The sequence below is a fragment of the Drosophila willistoni genome, assembly GCF_018902025.1.
Source record: "Drosophila willistoni isolate 14030-0811.24 chromosome 2L unlocalized genomic scaffold, UCI_dwil_1.1 Seg196, whole genome shotgun sequence".
In the NCBI taxonomy this organism is placed as follows: domain Eukaryota; kingdom Metazoa; phylum Arthropoda; class Insecta; order Diptera; family Drosophilidae; genus Drosophila; species Drosophila willistoni.
The window spans coordinates 4,233,465-4,248,531 of NW_025814048.1; the positions used below are offsets into that span (position 1 = coordinate 4,233,465).

At 34.3% G+C, this 15,067-nt stretch overlaps 5 protein-coding genes across 5 annotated transcripts; 2 read left to right on the forward strand and 3 right to left on the reverse strand.

Moving 5' to 3' along the window:
• The first annotated feature begins 232 nt into the window (after window positions 1-232).
• On the forward strand, window positions 233-2,709 carry LOC6640168 (synaptic vesicle 2-related protein). Its single transcript, XM_002063449.3, has 9 exons — window positions 233-307; window positions 758-897; window positions 954-1,210; window positions 1,266-1,390; window positions 1,450-1,513; window positions 1,572-1,697; window positions 1,761-1,832; window positions 1,886-2,280; window positions 2,341-2,709. Exons 2-9 carry the CDS (start codon window positions 786-788, stop codon window positions 2,624-2,626), a joined length of 1,437 nt encoding a protein of 478 aa, XP_002063485.1. The 5' UTR covers window positions 233-307; window positions 758-785; the 3' UTR covers window positions 2,627-2,709.
• Window positions 2,710-2,726: 17 nt separating this feature from the next.
• Window positions 2,727-4,342, reverse strand: LOC6640167 (xyloside xylosyltransferase 1). Its single transcript, XM_002063448.4, has one exon. It carries the CDS (start codon window positions 4,149-4,151, stop codon window positions 2,775-2,777), a length of 1,377 nt encoding a protein of 458 aa, XP_002063484.2. The 5' UTR covers window positions 4,152-4,342; the 3' UTR covers window positions 2,727-2,774.
• Window positions 4,343-4,813: 471 nt separating this feature from the next.
• On the forward strand, window positions 4,814-7,285 carry LOC6640166. The gene is made up of 7 exons (XM_002063447.4): window positions 4,814-5,242; window positions 5,583-5,751; window positions 5,819-6,135; window positions 6,198-6,383; window positions 6,440-6,571; window positions 6,631-6,756; window positions 6,829-7,285. Exons 1-7 carry the CDS (start codon window positions 5,045-5,047, stop codon window positions 6,904-6,906), a joined length of 1,206 nt encoding a protein of 401 aa, XP_002063483.1. The 5' UTR covers window positions 4,814-5,044; the 3' UTR covers window positions 6,907-7,285.
• Window positions 7,286-7,452: 167 nt separating this feature from the next.
• Window positions 7,453-10,949, reverse strand: LOC6640417 (radial spoke head protein 4 homolog A). Its single transcript, XM_002063446.3, has 4 exons — window positions 10,561-10,949; window positions 9,804-9,996; window positions 8,837-9,749; window positions 7,453-8,251 (listed from the first exon to the last, which is right to left on the reverse strand). Exons 1-4 carry the CDS (start codon window positions 10,884-10,886, stop codon window positions 7,536-7,538), a joined length of 2,148 nt encoding a protein of 715 aa, XP_002063482.1. The 5' UTR covers window positions 10,887-10,949; the 3' UTR covers window positions 7,453-7,535.
• A 488-nt stretch (window positions 10,950-11,437) lies between these two features.
• On the reverse strand, window positions 11,438-12,842 carry LOC6640416 (ejaculatory bulb-specific protein 3). Its single transcript, XM_002063445.3, has 2 exons — window positions 12,767-12,842; window positions 11,438-11,967 (listed from the first exon to the last, which is right to left on the reverse strand). The coding sequence occupies exon 2, from the start codon at window positions 11,951-11,953 to the stop codon at window positions 11,570-11,572; it is 384 nt and encodes a 127-aa protein (XP_002063481.1). The 5' UTR covers window positions 11,954-11,967; window positions 12,767-12,842; the 3' UTR covers window positions 11,438-11,569.
• Between the last annotated feature and the right edge of the window lie 2,225 nt (window positions 12,843-15,067).

The window sequence follows — 15,067 nt, forward strand, 5'->3', positions numbered from 1 at the left end:
ATATCATAATTGTTGGAAGTTGTACAAATTATTAATAAATTTCCCTAAATAAAAGCGTTACAGAGAAATTTATAGTAAAGAAAATTCTTATGATGTCTTGAATTAAAATTCAAAAGCCAGCGTTGCCACCTGTGGATTAGATCTTGTATATACGCACCGTACATTACCTTTCATCAGAGTCGTGAGAAATTCAAGTCATACATCTGTATTAGTGTTTGTGTGCCTGTGTAAGTATTGTTTAATAATGTATGTTTACATTTCAACTGCAGTGGCAAAAAGAAAGTTCTGATTGAAAATTAATACAACGGTAAATTTAATTGCTTTAAAGTTAAGAAAAATAAACAAATGCAAGGAATTTTATTGAATTATGGTGATACCGATATAAAAAGTTGTCAATCTAGTGTTTCGGACAACAATGCTGCCATTGATCTCATCTCTCAAATTAACTGTATGCAACTGAATTTAAGATTTAAACTTTTGTTTGTACATAGCAGTGAATCATTTTGGCACTATGCTAATTAAAAAAGATTAGTTGTCTCTAAACCCAAACTGATTTAATGCTTATCTAGATTCTAAAATATCTACATACATATTTCTTATTGTATGTACATACTTTTTAGGCACGTAGAAATTAAAGTATGTATTTAAATAGAAAGTGAAACCAATGGGTGTGCCACCATTCAAACTAGAAATTAACTTAACCGAAGAACATTTAGAAACGCATTCGACTGAGATTTGAAGTATTTAAATATTATAGGCCCTGGAATTCCTTATTATTTTAAATCATGCATCACATAGGCAACGAGCCATTAAGTTCGTCAGCTCATTATTCTCAAAGAGATCTCTTGGAAACATCCTCAAATTTGGAATTAAAGACTGTTGCTATAAATCCCGATGGTAAGTATGTCCTGTTAGCCCTTACCCTTTCTGTTTAATTTCTAATTTGTTTACAGATGCATACACGGTGCAACAAGCTATTAATATATTCGGATTTGGATGGTTTCATGTTAAGCTGTCTTTATTGGTGGGACTCTGTTGGATGGCAGATTCTATGGAAATGACTATACTAAGTATTCTTGGACCGGCCCTATCCTGTGAATGGAATATTACAAAGTTTCAACAGGCATCAGTAACCACTGTCGTGTTTCTTGGAATGATGCTTAGCTCTAGTTTTTGGTCACAATTAAGCAACAGATATGGTCGCAAATCAGTACGATCCTCTCATAGATTTCCCTCAATTTTTAATTCTCTAAGTTTTCTTTTAGGCCCTATCTTTGTTTGGGGTATTATTGGTCCTGTACAGCATCTTAAGTTCGGTAGCTCCCAGCTTTTCGTGGCTATTGTTACTTAGAGGTCTGGTTGGATTTGCCATTGGTTGTGTTCCCCAATCGTATGTATTTTAAATTACAATTTTATTTGTTATAAAGGAAGATTTAAATTTTTTTCCAGTGTCACGTTATATGCAGAGTTCCTTCCCACAAAACACAAAGGAAAATGTGTTGTACTAATGGATGTGAGAGTTTACTCTAAGATCTAAGATAGGACATTTCATTAATGAATTTTATTTTTAGTGTTTCTGGGCATTGGGTGCTTGTTTTGAAGTTGTGCTGGCCCTTGTAGTTTATCCGTACTTTGGATGGCGAGGACTGCTGAGTCTTTCTGCTACTCCATTGTTGATTTTCACTGTATTGTCTCCAGTAAGTACGATAATAAATTCGTTTAAAATGATTCGCTTTCTAAAATTGGTGTCCAATCCACAGTGGCTTACTGAATCGGCTCGTTATCATTCGTCCAATGGAAACAATGAAAAGGCTGTAAAGGTTCTAGAACAAGTGAGTTAACCAGAAAGTTTGCCAAGTTTCCCTATTACTAAATATGTTGACAGATAGCTAAGAATAATAAGCGTCATATGTTAATTGGACGATTGATTCCCGATGAAGAAAACACCTCTGCAGAGAGTTTTAAGTCACTCTTGAAGCCAAATCTCTGTTATACAACCTTATTATTATGGTTCATTTGGCTTGCTTCAGCATTCTGTTACTACGGATTGGTCCTGGTCACAACAGAACTGATGGTTTCTAGAAATAAGGAGCAGAGTCCCAATGAATGTGTCACATTTAAGACAACCGATTTTATGGATTTGCTGTGGATAACGTTATCAGAATTTCCAGGAATACTAATAACATTGGAAATTATTAAATTTGTTGGAAAAAAGAAAACTATGGTTATGCAGTACATAGTATTAGTTGTGTGTATTCTGATATTAACAACAATCACAAGGTATTTATTTCGCAATTATTTTGTTATTTATCTCAGAATAATTACCATGTGCCTTTTTAGTCGATTCTATACTTCGATTACACTATTTCTCGCGAGGGGAGCAATATCAGGAATTTTCCAGGCAATTTATATCTACACTCCTGAAATCTATCCTGCACCACTTCGGTCTATTGGTGTCTCTGGCTGCTCGGTGCTAGCTCGTTTGGGCGCCATGATCACACCCTTTGTCGCTCAAGTATTAATGGAGTCTTCCAAATTGCAAGCAGTGTCCACTTATGCTGCCGTAGGATTTCTCGCAGCTGTAGCTTGTTCTTTATTACCACGAGAAAATATAGGTTACCATTGACTCTATTACAAAAACAAAAATCTATTATTTATCAACAATAAAGCTTTATATTTAAAACTCTAGGCTCCAAGTTAATCCATATATAAAGTAAACAATATTCTTAAATATGACTAAACAATGCTTTATTTAATTTTTATATGCATAACTACTATTCTGGAATGCGTGTGTTACAATTGCCGTGATACATTTTAATGACGCCCTCACAGCGAAAGTAGGCGTCGAATATGTCACTATATCCGTGGTCTTTCCACCATGTACAGAGTTGTCTATTCCAAACGCAGTCTAATCTGTATATTAAATTGGGATACTCGTATCCTAGCAGTGTAAAGAAGTCTTGGTCTCCCAAATGACCCTTAAACGAATATTTTGCGACCAGTCTATGAACTTCAGTGCTCGTTAGGGCTTCTACATAGGTTTTTGATTCCCTAATACGGTTCAAAAGTAATAAAACCACCCCAGAGTTGAGTCCTGGATACCCGTGGTGTTCATGGATATGATTGGCTTGATCCCCAGTTCCAATTTCGTTGTTTTTCGCAAATCGCATAGGATAATATGGATTGCCAAAGCTTGTCTTTGGGAAGCGCACTCGGTAACGATAGAGTATATGACGATAGACCGGTGTCAGTTCCGGCGCTAGCCCAAACAGTTGATGCGGCAAGAAGTTGTCGAATTCTCCGAACAACAACCGAACATCTGAACGGAAGACGATATCACAATCGAGCAGGATCGCTTTGCTCAAGCTCGTGTCGGCGATTCGATGTAAGCCAAGCGACAGGAAGAAAAGTGAGTCGCTATAGTATGAGTTGGGAGCAGAGCTAAAATAGGGTGATAACTTTGCAGCTATATCTTGTATTATAACAGAGCAGACCTTTACGTCGTACATGGTGTAAATCACTGTTCGCCGAAATCGGCGAATCTGCTTTTGCAAGATATCTAGCACAGACGTTTGACTATCCTTGTCGGTGATTACGTGTAGATGGAGCTGGGCATTTGTATGCTTTAGCAAACTGTGTGCAAATAAATCGAACTTTAAGTGCAAATGGTAATTCTCTTTGGTGTATATAACGAATATATTGTAGTCCGAAACCATTGGTGGCGACTGCGCACCCAAGTCCAGATGTGTCGACGACGAGTAGTTCAGAAGATAATGCGTGGGCTTCAAGACTGGCTTTGCGGGCGTTGTTAGATCCGTATCCGAATCATATCTTGACTGCTGTTTTTTGATATGCGACAGTTTGTTAAATCGGCTCGATAGAAATACGGTAAATATATTGCCCCTAAACAGTAGATCTGTGTTGGCGAATATAATTAATATTAACATACAAATTAATATTAACAATAGAACCAGCTTTTTCTGCCATTTGCATCGCATCCAACGTTTCTGACGCGTTCCATTGACCCGACGATTGACGATTAATGTGACATTCTCCTGCTCCTCCAATAACTGGGATTTGCACTTGGTACTGCATATATTCACGTTGGCCGGACTGACCTTTTGGCTGATGTGGGTAAAGTATTTTGCCATTTTGAAATGTAGTAATAGTAATAGTAGTCAACTGCAACTAGCATAATAATACATGTCAATTATCTTTATCTTATATTAGAAGACACTGAAGGGGAATTTTAAGCACACAAGCACGAGCACATAATACATATCTCGCAATAGTAACAATTAATTTAAAAAAAACTACATGGAAAGATTCAATTGCACAAACAATAAAAAATAACAAAAATCAATAAGCTGACATCAACAGTGTCACCATGGCTAAATAATTTCGCCAAAAATCCATTAATGTAGATATGAATTGGTATCTACACGCTGATGAAAACAAAAAATGCTAGATTTGTCAAAAAAAAAAGCCAAAATATGCGTGATAAACTGCCAAAACATTTAAGTTTTGATTTTAACTAAATTATGTTTATTCATGAAAGAAAAAATGAGTAAAAATATCTAAATTAAAAAAGACACATGATTTCATTAGCTGAAATAATTTAATTTGCATTTTATTAAATATATCAATACGAATACATTGCTTTAACTTCTCAACTTAAAGCTAGGTTTTGCGACTTCAGGTTTAAAATAATTAAAAACGTAATAAATGCAATTAAATTTGTAAAATAAAATAAACATTTTTTCAAAAGTTGCTAGATCTAGCAATTTAATTGCTAAACGGGCAGCACTGCTAGGCAATAGAACAAAAGGGCATTGATGTATAAAATTTAAGTATTTTCTTTGATATGTATGTGCATAACCGTCCGTTCCAAACATGCGCAGAACAAGTGGTGTTTTTATAGGTATATCTATTAACTGAGTTCCAAAGATTATTGTTGAACGGATAACTACGAGAGCATGTTGGAGAATCTATTGTTGCTAAATTTAATTGGAAGTAAAGTCTAAATTACGTTAACTACAACAATATGGACTGTCATCATCGAATTGAAGTTCCTTTACGTTCTGGAGGAGGAGGCAAAAAAATGAAGAAAAGAAGGGAACTAGACGCCCTGATAGCACACTCCTCCACGGCTAAAAGAAATACGACAAATGGACGTAGAGCTATGCATTCCCAAGACAAATTGCTGTCAGTCTCAACGGATGACCCTGAAGATTATGTCTGGGTAAGTTGTTACACACATTCAGTTACGCACAATTATTTACTAAATTCATATTGTATATACATACATATGTATATGTATGAGTCGAAAAAAATCAACGAAAAAAAGAATTGGCACGTACAGCAAATTGTAGTAGACAATAGCCCAAACTGTAAACCCAGAGAAGGCTATTGGGGGAGACTGTTTGACCACAAGATCACAAGACCAATTGTCAGTTTTTCATCAATATACATATGTATATGAAAATATTTAAATTGCGTGCTGACTTATTACATAAATGATTACCTCTTACTTTTGTAATTTAAACTATTTATTTTCTGATAATATTTGTTTACTACTTTAGACAAACGTGTCTGGATCTAGCCGTCGAAGCCATCGAAAAAATAATTATTTTCGAACGTGTGGACCAGTGCTCATAGGAATCACCAGCGTTTTAATTGTTGCCATTCTGTATTGGCTTTACTTTGATTTACGACAACAGATATCTGATTATCGGCATAAAATTGAGGAAGGTAAATATAAAAGCAGACGCTGATATTTTCTTCGGTTTTTATATTCATAATATATAAATCTTTACAGTATCTGCTATAAGCAAAAACTTTCCTGATACACTCCAAAAGTGGCACGAAACTTCGTCGTTCCTTTTGAAAAATCAAACCGCAGTGATTACACAGATAAATGATTTGCGAAAAACTTTGGACAGTTTACGTACTAATTTCAGTAGTCTTGAGGCTACAGTTAATGCTCAAAGAAATCATGGCCAAGACGAGAAGTTGGTGGCTGATTTTGGAGCCAAAATCGAGTCTGTTGCAACCGACATAGAAGAGATAAAGGATCATTACAATCGATACATAGAGGTTCAAAAAAGTATTCAGTCTGAAACTGCTGCATTGAAGGTAAGATGTTAACTATGGAAATTAAAATAATAATAACAATAATGTCATCCAAAAAATTTCAGGCCAATTTAAGCCAGTTGCCTGTACTTCATGCCGCAAATTCACCAAATAATTTCTCGGAGGAGATCAGCGCTCTAAATCAGACTTTCGAGAATTCCTTTAAACAATTCCAAAACGATCTCAAGGATGTTAATAACACATACAGTCAGACAACGAAAATGCTTCGAGATGAGATTTTAATCCACAAGGTACGACGACAACGGAATAGTTTTTAGAATTTCTTTAATTTTTTATTATTTTACAGACAAAACTAGATGATTTGTTGGATCGCTCAGAGAACATAACATCTCACGTGGCTACAATGAGTAATAGTTGGCCAGAGTATAAGCAAAAAATTTTAAATGTCGATGAGTCTTTGGACAAAATTGAAAAAGAGGTATAATCAATTTACTGAGCTCTAATACTAGTGACTTAACATTCTTTTCTTTTCAACAGATGTTGTTAACCAAAAGTATGAATAATGAATTCGCCGTTTCAATTAAGCAGCTCAAGACCTTGTGTCGAAATCATTTGACTGCAAAGCCAATCGAAAGCAACAACGATATTTTACCAATAACCCAGGTAAGATTTTCCCACTGTCAAGAGGCTCATATTAATATTCATGCATCCATATATTGAAATTAACTTTTACAGTCGGACGAAAATTTACACGATTCAGTAATGCCATTAGCCAATGCTACAACTAAATTAAAGGAAACCTCCGCGCTGTAAGATTTGCGTTTAAACGATAATTGAAACAATTTTTCATTCTGCACAGTGGTGGAGGAACAAGTTACACAATCTGTGTGTGTGTACGATATTTCTACTACTATATGCCAAGTCATATGCCACCAACTTAAAATATGCATAGTACGTATAATAAAGTAATTTGCAATACTTGCGATGTGAAAAAAAAATTTTACATTATAGTCATTAAATTAAATTTGAAATATATAGACTAAAAGTGTGATTAAGCTTACAATTGTTTTCACGTAGAAAGTTTTTAATTGTATATAAGCATTCTGTAAAATATATTTATGTATAGTTCACGTAATATGTACCTTATTTGCATATACTTATTAAAACACGACAAATTCACAGAATAAACCAATTTTAACCAATCGTATGGAATTAATATTAATAATCGGGCATGTATCATCAATAATAGATCGGCTTTTGCTGTGCTTAGGCAAGATCTAGTTAATTTTTTGGCATTATAGTTCCTAAATAAAGTATAAGCTTCAATCAGTACTATGAACTTAATACAACACGTTCAAATTAGGCAAATTGCATTTCTGTTTAATACTCAATAAAATTCTTAACTTTGAATAGATAAGGATGATCAATTGTCATTTAAATACTTAGTCTTGATCATCATCATCATCATTCTCTGAATCCTCAAACTCGTCGTCATCATAGTCTGCTACTTCTTCATTAATATCGGTGGCAACTTTCTGTTTGCTCTGGAGCCACTCGCGATAAGCCGCTTCTTCTTCTACACTAGGATCGGAGGCTTCTATAAAGTCCTCAGGTCCGTGGATGAATTCTTCTTGAACAGGTGGGAGATGTTTGAAGGGCATGTTACGTGCAACGTATTTGTGGCCCCAACCCAAATAAATTGATTCACAGGTCTGTTCAAAAATGAACGTGAATGCACCAGGCCAAACGTTCGACTGCATGACCAACATGCGTTCTTTTTGATTGGTATACTTGCTAGTTAATCGCACTAACCAGGGCTGTCGTACTTCATCTTTTGTGTCACTTCCACACGATGATAGAATACTAGGTCCAGTTTCTGGTTGAATAAAATGGTCTAAGATTCCTTCTTCGTCTCCCTCTTCTTCATCTTCGGCTTCCTCCTCCTCTATTTCTTCTTCCATTTCTTCCATTAGACGCATTTTCAAATAGTGAGCCAAAGCCTTCTCCCTTTCCTTTTGAGCCTTCTCCTCATCGAACCACACAACACGTCCTTGATTCAAAATATTCGATCTTACATGAACCCATGCAATTGGAGTTTCCAGTGATCCCAATGGTTCCATTTCATATCTTTCATTTTTTAATAGCATAACATCATTATCTAGAAGAATTAATAAATACCTTTTTTTCCTTATCAACGAAATTACATATCTCACAAGTTATTGTTATCAGCAAAAATAAGAAAATAGAAAATCTATAAACAGTAGCGATAATGATGGCGATTTCGCGTATTAATTATTTTTTTTAGAACTCTGAAATAATATTCTATTGCATTTTGGATGATTCTTATTTTAATCCCGATTATCCCGTTAGGTTAAATCTAATCCAGTTTTGATCAAATTACTTACTAAAACGGAAGCGTATCAAAAATTTAAAAGACCTAGGAAGGAAGGAAAATGGGATTGGATTTAAGCTAATGATATAGCCGGGATTAAAATATTAAAATAAGAAGCACCAATAATGCAATACAATGGATCAAGATATCTGCATAAATACATTACAAATCTACGTCCCAATTGAATTGGCTCTATAACTAATAGTCTCCAAGATCTAAGTATTGATCCATACGGACATGGCCAGATTGAGATTTTAAATTAAATTACTTTTAACTAACAAAGATTTAAGATTTTATACGGACACCTTCTCTCTAGAATCTATTATTTGTATTTTTAATATTAGATTTTACCATCTAGCGTGTCTTCCTCGCCTTCGAAATCCTCTTCCTCTTCTTCCTCCTCTTCTTCGTCCACCTCACCTCCCTCAAAAAGCCTCTTTTCCCTTTTAGTCATCCGTCTGTAATATCCTTGTGGTGCTATGTAAGTTCCGGCTGTGATGCGAGCAATCATAGCCCGGAGATAATGTTTTTCCTTGCCTGGAAAGCATGGATACGATATGACATCTGCCTCCAGATCTCCTGTAAAAAACTTCTTAATCTGACGCGATACCACTATTTGCCTGGGTGTCACTATTGGCAGCTCAATCCAATCGTCATATAACGAATTCACCACAAAATATGAAAATCGATTGCACCCAAGTCCGATGTACTCAGGCGGTATATCATAGAATTCCATTTCTTGTACTAGGGGCACAGCAGCCGCTTTTGGCTTCATATGTACCAGTTCCTCTGGTGAGTAATTATCCCAGCCGTAGATACCAGGCGTAAGCTCAGGCCCAATGTGAGGCGGTGCCGGCTTCTCCTCTCTGTTCTTTTGCATTTTAAGTGGAAGCTGTTTTTCCCTCATTTCCTCCTCCATCATTACCAATCGAGATGCTATTTCTTCGCGGGTCAATGAAGCTTCCACTATATAATACGAAGCCTTCAAGCCGTTTATACATCCCCAAAAGCGACACTGCATTATGGATGGATGTGTCTGTAAGCGATTCATTGCACAAGCCAGTTGAAATGTATCATCGTTGCTTATACTAAATCCACATTGGTTCCAAAAGAATTGAAGTTGCTGCACCCGTTCGTTGAACGTCACAAAATGTCGAATGGAATCATCGATCACTATTCGAAAGTCATCGTCAACATTCGTCTTATCTTCCGCTGAAACATCTTCTTGGATACCAAAATCTTCCGTTTCAATGTTATATGGCAACTAAAAACGAAACCCTTAGATCAATTGAGAGAGATTAGTGCGCCATCTACAAACCTTCATTGATTGCAGAATGGTTTTAGCGATCCGGAACATGCGGGACTCGTCAAAAACCCCTTGCGGAGGAAAACGTTCGGGCAAATGGAACTTCTGTTCGCGTACATTCCTACTGAATTCTTCAAAAAAATCAATGACATTGGGTGGGCGCTCATCAATTACCCGCTTTATTATATCGCTAATATGGTCAAATCTGTAGAAATTTAGTTGAAATATTAATTATTTTCCTGCCCTTCAAAAATAGTTATCTTTCATCGCAGAAGTGCTACGGTCTAACAACTATTTTTCAAATGTAGATCTAAGTTCTATATTCAAAACTTCTTAACACAAAAATTCATATTTTATGTTTGATTAGTTATAGTTTTAAAGGGTTGCTTATTTCCAAAATTGATATGTAGTTTATATTGAAGGAATTTTTACATTAACTTAATACAATTCAAGAGTTCCAAAAAAATTCCATTTACGAAATAGTATCATCACCTTTGGGTTATTTAAAAAATTTTAAAAAGATTAGTCAATATTTTGTCAAGTGTCTTCGGATTTGAAAGACTACATATTTTTTTTAAGAAAATTCGTTGTAAGCTTAATACGAGGTAAAGATGACGCAAGAAATAATTACATTATATTATTGCGGATGAATTCTTAAATTAACACTATAACAGTATTACATGTTGAAACGTTACAAATATTATTATGAAAGCTAATGCTGAATGAACTAATTTATAAAATAGAAGACTCTGCGATTCAAAATACTCACAAGTTATCTCCACTTAAAGTACTATATTGTTGCATTATTGATTTCGCAACATTCAATTCGTAGCCGATATTTGGCGGCTCCTCACGGGAATCTTTTGGAAGCTGACATTGTGAATCAAATGCATTAATGGATATGGTTGTGGATGACGAAGTAGATGAGGATGTAATCATCATATCCGAACATTTTGGAGAGCCTTCCGATTCAGCTTTCTCGACTAATAGTTTGTTTTTTTTCTTGAAGGATGGTTTTACCGGAGGCAGACCAGATCGTGTGCTGGAAGTTGAACCTAATGAAAAGTTTCGGCAAGAATCGGCATCTAGATCCATTATAAGATATTAATTTTGTATATTAAACGACGGCAAAAATATGTATGTTGTAACTGTGAGCAAAAAAATTATATATTATGCTTTAAATAAATGATCTATACTTGAATAAATACAAAAAGGGAAGGCCTATTTTGTTATTCAAACTTATTTAACAAACTTTAATGAAAAAGAAAAATAATCAACTATTGCAAGCAACGTTGTTCAATTCCACTCAATTAGTTGTATATGTACATCTTGACTAAAACGAGTTGAAAGGAAAGGCTTTGTGTCTGCACAACTAAGGCTTAACTTTAAAAAATAAAGGTTTATTTGGACTGAAGACAAACAGATGCGAACAGACGAACTGTCATGGTCATTTAATGCACATACATACATATATATGTCCATATTTATATAAAAGAAGGTGGGAACTAGGAAAAAAACCAAAGTGATTTTGTTAAACTGTAATGAAAACAAACAACAATGATCAATGGAATCTGCGTCTTCGTCGTCTTCTTGCATATGTGATGAGCATGACATTAATAATAATAATAACATCTGTATATAATATATATATTGCAAGATCCATAAAACAAACTTTATTATTCAACACACACAATCTTATAAATACGTATACATTTCTGATGCGCTGATGAATATTATTTTCAATATGTTAAAGAAGCATATCGTTTTTGGACGATAGTCTACTTAATCTTGATTCCACGCTCGGCAGCCTTGGCTCTGTAACGCTTAATATAGAGATCCTCAGGGTCATATTTGTCTTGCAGTTGCTTCCATTGGTCTGGCTTATTGTCCAGAATAAAGCGGATAACTTTGTCAGTGTTCTCTTTTTGCTTATCGCTGCACTTGCTGCACTCTGTTTTCAATGCATCGGGCAGGGACTTTCTGAGCTCACGTCCTTCGGGAGTGCACTTGCCAGTTTCGATGAGACACTTGAAATAGTTGCTGAAAAGTCGTTCGGACTTCAAAATTTCATCAATATCGACACTATCATATTTGGTTGTGTATTTGTCATCAGCTATAACCAAAGCTATTGACAAAGTCAATAGAACGAACGCAGCCTTCATTTTTAAGGATCGATCTGGAGATGAAAAATGGGTAATTGGATAAAGTTAGATAACAGATGAACAAAACAAAACAAACTACTCCAATCCATTGTTTATATAATATGAGTTCAAGGTTCCATATTATGATTGCAGTCTTTACTGAAACCATTCAAGCGAATCGTAATAATTTGCAAGATATCTTGCATATATGTATATTTAGTAATAAGTATATACACACATACATGTGTTCATATATATGTACATATGTATTTGACCTTAATGGCAGGGGGCCAAGTGACTGTACTTGTTAATAAAAAATAAAAAAACACTACAAAGTTTCCCCTACTTGAACACAAAGTATTCATAGTTTTGTATGAATTGCATTTAGTAATTAACTAAATAATTAATAGTAGATATCCCAGATATGATGACTCAACCTTAAGAAGGAGGCAAACTAGTTTACCGGCTTAAAGTCTAGTCTAAATGTGACACTAATTAGACCTCGATGCATATGCATGAGAGTGCAATTACATGATGATTGAGAACTTGTCGGTAAGTTAATTAAGGTGAGAAAAGTTAATGTGTTTTTGAAAGCTAAGAAGACGTCAGTCAGCATCTGACGTTAGTTTATCTGATTATTGCCTAACGATCTATGTATGTATGTATGTATGTATGTTACCGATTAAGTCAAGGGCTTTTCACACTATATAGCAATGCACATAACACACTTGGCAAATGCAAACAAGAAAATTAACATTCACTAAAATTCACTCATAAATTTATAAGTTATAGACACAATAAATGTTAACCAAATACGATAAATAAATCTCTTACTATTGATCTCGGACAATAAGCCAAGTCGAAGACGAACTAGTTGTGTAGTAATGCAAAAGCTTGAACTAACTGATGAATATGTCAATGGAGTTGGCTTTTATACCTGGCTTACGATTGATTTTCAAGTGTAATATATACATACATATCTATGTATACATACATACATATATACACAAACACACACATAGAAACACATACAAAAGGTTGCAGATACTTTAGACTTTTAAGCGTAAAGCGTTTTCGTCAGAAAGTCAAACTGGTGATTAGTCAAAGTACGCTATAAGGTTTATATAATAAGTTAACAAATATATAATATTTAATACTAGTACTTTTATTTACTGTCATACTAAGTATATATTAAGTGTACACTTATTCTATATCTTGACAGATGATACTGCACGCATTATAGTTAAAGTCCCATTTTGTTTTTTTACTACATCGATTATTTTACACTATTAAATATATTCTAAACTATCTCCGTAGAAACCTAATGGCCTGTTAACAATTTAATGGCAGGTTTAACCGCAGGTGATTTTTTTTTCTAAACTATTAAATATATTCTAAACAATGTTGGAACCCGATTGATCTGGATCTGATGTTAAGAGACTAACAATTCAACGACAGGCTGAACCGCAGGTAATTTTTTCATGTCTTTCGAGAGTATCATAAGGTCGAGACAATTGTCCACAGAACTGAATTGCAATTCAAATGGAATAATTTAAATTTTCGATCATATTGAAATTTGAGAACATTCTGTCCGGCTATTAATTTTCCCACTGATTCTAAAGTTGCAATTTAAAAAACACTTCGCGTAATGCATAAAGTAATTATCCCATTCCGATTACTAAATGACTGGTTCGGATGAATACTTTTACGTGACATTAAAGCAATCAGATCCTTGATCTTAAAAAATACTAAATGCTTAATGATATTCTTGCATGTTCTGAACTTTTTTTAAGAAACTATGAGAGAAATTTCATTGTTATTTTAATGAATTGAGCATAAATTATGATTCATCATTGTGTTTCTTTATTATATCAGTGGCGGATCTAGGAATAGATTTTGGAGGGTGAAATCGGTTTCAGATTTCGAAATTTTAGCAGTTAAATTTCCTATATTACACATATCCTTCATATCCTTTTTATACGGTTGTAGTCAACATTTTAAAATTGGTCACATGTTTGTAACGCACAGAAGGAGACGTTTCCGACCCCATAAAGTATATATATATTCTTGATCAGCATGAAATCTGAGTCGGTGCAAAACAAGTTCACGTCACCATCTTAAGAGCTATTAGCTAAAAAGAAATGGAAATGATATTTGGAATGTTTTGTCTATGCATTGATGAATTGAGTTACAGAAAATGAGTTTGGAACAATTACATTTTTCTGAATGTTGAAAAGTAAAAACAATACAGTAACGATTAAAACATTTTAATTTAAATAAAATGTTCTTCACACGTATGCACATAGTTAAAATTTAGTGTATGGGGCAAAAAAGAACGTACATATATCATTTTTGAAAGTTAACCTATATTAATTATTAGAAACGGTTTTGAGAAATCATATTTAACATATTTAGATTTTTACCAATACTGCATTTTTAATACTTTAGAAAATAGAGTGAATCCAGAAAAGCCAATACAAGGAATCAGCAATACCATTTCAACCTAAAAAAAAGGTATTGTGCTCTTGCCGCAGAAAACAGGTTCGATTTTTTTGCCTTGTTAAATTTAGATAAATCATAATGGAACGGGAACATACAATATTCTTAGAAAATCTTAAGTAAGTCTAGGAAAAACGGCAACGGACAAGCCAACGACAACAAACGACATTTTATTAATGATTGGTATAATAAACGTTATGGGCTTGAGCTAAATTTTTGACTTAGGAATAATCCATCCGGAGTCCCATAAATGACTCATGAATATGGCCTGCAATGGAATCGATGTAATTAAACAGCTGATAGCAACCCAAATACTATATGTATAAGTGAAATAAAAATATTTGTTTATATTTGTAGATTGTAAGTCAGATTCTTCATACTGGGTTTCAAAAGCTCTTCAGGAGTCAGTCCTGCCGATTGTTCCGTTAAGATATTTTTATTAAAAAAAACATATTTGAAAACTACTACTATTACTGTAGTTACTCTCAAACTTTGATGATATTTGCCGAATTTTCAAAATTAAAATAAATATATATATATATGCATATATTCCAATTACTAGTTCCATTCCAATTCCATGTTCCCAACTGCTCTTAAATTACTTTGGTATGGTATCGCAAGGTCAGATTTTTTGAA